At 55.5% G+C, this 6,605-nt stretch overlaps 1 protein-coding gene across 1 annotated transcript; it reads left to right on the forward strand.

The window, feature by feature from the left end:
• Nucleotides 1–2,660: 2,660 nt before the first annotated feature.
• VDBG_09944 (conserved hypothetical protein) lies at nt 2,661–3,259 on the forward strand (the record flags this gene model as incomplete). Its single annotated transcript, XM_002999858.1, has 2 exons — nt 2,661–2,837; nt 2,903–3,259. 2 exons carry the CDS (start codon nt 2,661–2,663, stop codon nt 3,257–3,259), a joined length of 534 nt encoding a protein of 177 aa, XP_002999904.1.
• Between the last annotated feature and the right edge of the window lie 3,346 nt (nt 3,260–6,605).

The raw sequence follows: 6,605 nt of genomic DNA on the forward strand, positions 1-6,605 counted from the left end.
GCTTGGACCAGAACGCACTGCTCACGTATCGGTTTGTTCTGCCCTGGTCATGAAGGACCAAGCGTCCGAGCTGCTTCGTGACGCTCGCCGACTGCTTCCGCTCCAACCCCTGCGCAGCTTCGCTATCAGCCTCGGCGCCTCGGCGCGCCATGACCTCTCGCATGGACGGAACGGCGCTGGTGCCGTTCGCCGAGGAGGGAGACCCGGCGCTGCCCGATCCGGCGCGTGCCGCCGCGGCGTTCATATCTTGTTGCGCCAGCGCTGCTGTTCCCGGCGACGTGCCAGCACTGAGAGGTCTAGGCTCGCTGCTCGCGGTTTCCACCTCGATTTGCCCGCTGAGGTCCTCGACGATACCCTCGAGCTTTCGCAGGCGCCTCATGAGCTCAAATTCTCGCTCACTGGAGCCCTTGGACGGGGCGTTTGGGTCGCGGGGCTTGGGTCGCCGCGGCGCGCGGCCGGGCGCGGGGAAGACGCACTGCGCGGATGCGCGTCGGCAATTGGAGCACGGCATTTGTTTGTCGCATCGGACCTTGCGACGGCGGCAGGTAACGCAGCTTCGGGGGTTCAGCAACGGCGCTCCGGAGGAGGTCAGGGCGACGGCCTGTTCGGGGGAGAAGGTTGTGGTGCCATGGCGCGAGAGGGCACCTGACGGTGGTTCGGCGGCTTCCGCTGACGGCTCCATCGCCTGCGAGGAATCCGGGGATCCCATGGTGATCGCGCACAGCCTGAGATGGCGGCCTCTGAATTCGGGCGTGCCTGGCGCGTCGTGTGGTGGGTTTTGGTCCTCGATTCGGCGGGGTCGTTTTTCTTACGATGTATCGATGGAGGCGTCAACTGTAGGTGTCGCATCCCACGCATCGCATTCGGGGACAGCGAGAGCCAGGTGCCGCGGTCGAACGTTCAACATCGGGCACGAGTTGCCGAAGGGATCGCTTCCTCTGTGCGCCGGTGTCCGTGTTGCCGTGATTCTTAGTTGGACGTTGCGGATGTGGGTTGAAGAATCGCAGGAGGGAAGTCGGAGTCAACCTTTCGATTGATCCAGCGATCCGCAATCAGGAAGCGGGGTGGGGAGTGTTTAAGCACAGCTCAACAGCTCAACGAAGCCGAGCATGGGGCGGCTGACATCATCAGCTTGGGCTGCTCTACCTTTTGCTGGCCTCGCGTCCATCCAGGCTCGCTCCAAGGCCTCAATGCCCGAGTCATTCTGCACTGTTCGAGGTTAGGGATAAGAGGGTCTTCCACTTGGTTTCTTTCTTCTTGCTGATAAAGTATCCAAGGATAGCCCGAGACTGACTGCTGCGTGCATTGCTCTCTGCTGTCCTCGCTCAGCATGGATGGCCTAGGGATCCAGATCGCCGACTTCAGGAGAAGCTTCATTACAGCTTTCAGTGTCTCTGTCGCCTCCCATGCGGGCTACGCATGGCGCAGACCTCACTCGCAAAAGGTGAATAGCCGCGCCTCAGGTGTCATTAGCATTGAACTTTCGTTCCCCTTGTGTCCGTTTCAGTATCCTTTGTCTCCGTGCGATGCGATGCGACGAAAATGGCGGTAGAACTCATCGCAGAGCACCCACCACCACCATCACCACTACCAGGTATCTTTTACCTGCAGACACAACTGGCCGCGTCTCGTCTGTTTCCTTGGGCTCACGTCTTGATGCTGGTCTCCCCTGTCAGACTGTAGAAAGTAGCCCTGGTACAATAGGAAAGAGGCACGTCCCCTCTCTGCGTATCACGCGCTGCTGTGAAGTTTAGCATTCCCTGATCGGCCACTGTCCATCCGTCCTCCCCTTCACGCTCCGTCATCCGAATTTCAGTCGACCCGCCACTCAATCACAAATAAGCTTCGCGCACGCCATGAAGCTTCGACACGAGGCCGGCCGCCCCTCGGTTAAGTGGGTGCCGGAGTCAAGGCATTCATCTGTCTGGGTCTGTCCAGTTGAGTGCAACATGCACGTCTCCCACGGATCAACGCGCGTGTGGAAGATCGGAGATCTCTTGATCAGACGCATGGCCATCTGGGGTTGCGAGGGCACACGAGGCCCTCTTTTGATGCTACCCCATATCCCTAAGTCTCGGCAGAACTAGTGATGATCCATATTCCCCCTGCCCTGTGGAATGCAATGGTGCTTGAACACCGGCCCGCTCCGCACCGATCCAGGTACAGATTTGGAAATCATGCAGGAATACGTGGAATCCTCAGGGCGCGAATTGAGCTTTGACCTGCAGAAAGAAGCACGCTGTCTCATCCACTCCAGATGTCCGTCACGATGTCCAGCCGCTGCTCGTCTTAGTAAGATAGATCAAGGCTCCCTACCCAAGTGCACAAACAGGCACACAGTATCTCAGTTGTTTCTGTCGCAATACTGTGGAATGGGTTAACCCCGTCATGATATCATCCTTCAGCGATCAACCAGGCCTGGACATACCAGTCACTGATCACAACCTAGCACATCCAGCATGTGCTATGGATAGCTGCAAGTCCACATATCATGTTCAGCCACTGAGTCTTGTAGATATTGAAATGAATATATATAGTTGGTTGGGCTCACAAACCTCAAAGGACCTCTAGCACCCACACATCATCAGCACCTCACCCCTCTCTTCAAGTCTCTTGCACGTTACCAAGTCGCCCGGTTCCAAAGTCTCAGAAACGCAACCATGCAGTTCAAGCTTCTCACCATCGCTACCGCCTTCGCCGGCCTCGTCGCCGCTCAGAAGAGCGAGCTGACCCCTCAGACCGTTGTCAAGAGCATCGAGGCCGTCACCGATCTGTCCCAGGATGCCAACAACATCCTGACCGACGTGAGCTTCAATAACCTTCTCTCCGTAATCCCAGTAAGTTACTGCAAAGTCCGATGGGCGCTTCGCACAAACTATGGTTTGTCTGACCTGTCTCACAGAGAGCCCTCGACAACATCCGTGAGATCGCTGTCGCCGTGCGCACCGACATCACCATGATTGCCGAAGCCGACAAGTCCAAGCCCTTCCCCGCGGACGGGCAGAACCAGGTGTGCGAGGTGTTCCGCGACTTTGTCCGTGTTCATCAGGCCCTTCTCAACACCATCATTGGCAAGAGCAGCTTCCTCTCCGGCACCCCTTTCACCGCTCCCATCACCAAGGTCCTCCGCACCATCGAGGGCGGTGTCGACAAGCTCACTTTCGGCATCATCGATCTTGTCCCCACCTGCAAGAAGGGTCTCGAGAGCGACAAGAAGGACCTTGATGCTTCTTTCAAGAAGACCTTCGAGGCGCTCTAAGAAGTTTCGCCTCACACGTCCCCGGCGCAAGGTCTTCGTTGCTTCCCGACGAAGCCTCACCCTCGATGCATACGCCAGAAGCCTGTCACAGACACGTCCCTCGACAGCAAACCAAGATTCTGGAAGGCGGTCCAGTTTCTGAGGGACGAATACATGGTAGCAGTAGCAAAAGTACATCCGGCCTCGCTGTGCGGAGCCGGTCATAGTCAATTCACACATACTTATGTCCCGCAGAACCGTTCCCACAATGAATGTGATTGCTCCTCTCTGGCCTACACTACTCTAGCTCCCATCGTGCAATACCTTATCCCTCTTCAATCCTCTAGCCGTTGCCGCCGTTGTAGCCGTTGTGCGTCACACAGCACGACTGGAAGGCTCGCCAGTTGTGGTGCAACACTTGGTGAATCGTCAGTCCCGCTCGACAGCCGCGAGAGTTGCACAAACTTACAGCTCCGTTTTCCATGAAACTGTTGGTACGGGGACAGCACGAGCTGGTGTAACCTGAGTTGCTGTTGTCAGGGCGCAAGCAGCGCCACATGGCGGAAACGTTGCCTCTGCAGTCCTGAGCGGCAACGGTGTGGCAGCCCAGGGCCTGAGATTCAAGTTAGCTCTGTACATGTGAGAAGTGCGGCTGATATACTGACGAGGGCTACCAGAACGGAAAGACTGGGAAGATGCATTGTGAGTCGTGTAGAGGACGTCTGTGATGATCGGAGTAGATTCCAGACGCAGACAACGGCTATCAAACTACGTGGCCAGAATCAGTTCTTATGGCTTTTCCACGGCGTCCGCCACATGACTCTGCAGAACAGCATCTCTTTCATTAGTGATGAGCCAAGAAGCCCCCCAATATCGCTGACTCGTCGAAGGGGCAGCAGGACCTTTGCAGGCCATGGTTTATTACGCCTCGCGATATCTTCGTGCAGCTTGCCCGTGGATGCTTGGAGAGTTTCCGCCAGTTACAAACCTCGTAGCCTTGTCCCCTCAGTATTTAATCTGGTGAGATAGTGAACGAGATCCACGGCGCTTGATTGAATCTGGCCTGTGCCAACGTGAAACACCATGCGCTGAGGCAGCGAATTGATTGTGTCCCAGGGCACGAGTAATGTAGTCAGTGAAAGCAGGTACTGCGATGCCGCTGAGCAATAGCATAGCCTCATTTTGAGTGGGAACGGTCCCCCTATGTAAGGAATGCTCTTCAATGTGATCCCTGGTTTTGGGATGAAGAGCTCATCAAGCTGAAGCCAAATCCTCACATTAGTCAGTACTGATGGTGCTGCAGCGAAGTCAAACGCTCGCTGTTTAGCACACGAGTCCGAGCCCCATCATGCTCGCAAGATTCACTATTATGTTGTAACATGTAGCAATGAATCTCGTGATAGAATGGGAGAACTTCAGCGGGTGGATTATTATATTTGACGTTACATAGTGCTAATCTTTCTCCTGTCCGTCTTCGCCGATCGAACTACTTGGGGAAAGAAGCTTATTTTCGCTCCCAACACTGCAAATAGTGGCTAGACATTTTACGGCGATATTGTGACCCCCGATCAACTGCCCCACGAACTCCCTTCCGCCGGATTGATCTGGCCCGTCTTATCATGAGTCCTCTCTCTCAGTCGCTCTCACTCTGTCGCCATATGATGATCTTCTTTATGGCGCACCTCACCTTACCCAGGGGGCCTCCTCTTGTTCCTCGGTCAAATAGCAGACGAGCGGCGCAGACCGTCGACCAGGCCGGCAATCATGCTAACAATGTCGAGACCCCTGGCCCGTAAAGTCCCAGACGCCAAAAGCGCCTGCACACCCCCCTCCTCCACCGGCGGCAGCCAGCCATCCCTTGTGGAGTGAGGAGCCTGACAGAACCCCGCGTGATGGCGCCCGCACCGCGACACGGTCCGCAATGCCATGCCTTGGCGCAACGCAAGCATTGGTCCGCTGTATCGAACGCCAAGGCGGAGAAACGACCCTTTCCCTTCCAGTGTTGTTTTCATCTCGGTCCAGCTCACAGTCCAGGGCCTGAGGATTGCTTCTTCGAGTAACAATTCCCATAGATGCCCACAAGCCACCTGCGCTCTGGCTTGCTCGACAGACTCTCAAGACCTCCACTCGGCGGAAGCGCCGGGTCCCCAAATATGCCCGCTCACTATGATTTAGTTAGGGCAAATCGTCACATAGTACGCGAAAGCGAGCGCTGAACAGAAAAGCTCAGCTGGCGGCCGTTTTTATCCACCATTCATCGACTTGATCATCATGTGGGTTCAGCCAAGTGCCATTGACCTGGACGCTGCTATTCCCTTACCCTCAACCTATAGCTACCCGTCATAATCGTGCCTGACTCACTCGCGTCCCGTTTGCACAAACCATCTAGCAAGTATGAGTGTCCCATGTTTTCTGGAAATGACACGACCAGTCTCATGTTGTCGGCGTATTTCAAATTGAATCATCAGGAGGTTGGATCGGGCTGCGCGGTTTGTACTCTGCGAAAAAGCTCACCCCAAGTTTGCCAAAGGCTCAAGGCCGCCTCTAAAGCTTTTCCGTTCCAGTTCGCCACGTCCGTGTATGGAGAACGTCGCCATAGCAGTCGTTTTCCTGGACGATACCACGCAGCGCGAGCATGGCCTTGATCAGCTGATGCCAATGCGACGGCTATCTACCATGACCTCAATGGGAAAGAAAGCAAGACCGGCAACCTACTGTCCTGCATTGGGCCGCTGTCAATGAATTCACTCTGCAACACAGACAAGTCATGAAAACTCAAGTCGTGAACACTAGCTCTAGAGACAGGCCGGTAGTTACTTGCGGTGACAATCTCCCACCGACAGAAGGGAGCCTCCAGACCAGAACGCGATGTCCCTCGTTCGTTCAGTGGAACGGGGGGTTGACTGGATGATGGGAACCAGTTTGGTTGTGTTTGCGACACCATAACAGAACATCATACCATGGGCCAGAGCCTACCTTCAATGACAATAACGGTCAAAGATCAAGCGCCAATGAAACGCAAATGAAAAGCCTACTGGTTCATAGCGAATCAGTTCGGGATCGAGATGCCGGCTCGAATCGCGAACAACACATTGTTGACCACCAACGTTTTCGTACAGATGAAGGAAGTACTTTGCCACGGATATTTTGCCCAGCGACCGCGCCTCCGAAGAAATCAGCCCGCAATAACAGCAACCGGCTCGTTGGCTTAGGCTTCCGCCCAGAGTGCTTCGGTCGGAACGACAAATATTCGCCCCAAGGACATAACTGAGACCATCCCGCGTACAGGCTCATCGTAGGGGTGCGCTAGCCCACCACACTTGATGTAGCCCAGAGGCGAAGCAATACCAAGCCTTTCGCCGCAGCC

The sequence above is a fragment of the Verticillium alfalfae genome, genomic scaffold (assembly GCF_000150825.1).
Source record: "Verticillium alfalfae VaMs.102 supercont1.17 genomic scaffold, whole genome shotgun sequence".
NCBI classification, from domain to species: domain Eukaryota; kingdom Fungi; phylum Ascomycota; class Sordariomycetes; order Glomerellales; family Plectosphaerellaceae; genus Verticillium; species Verticillium alfalfae.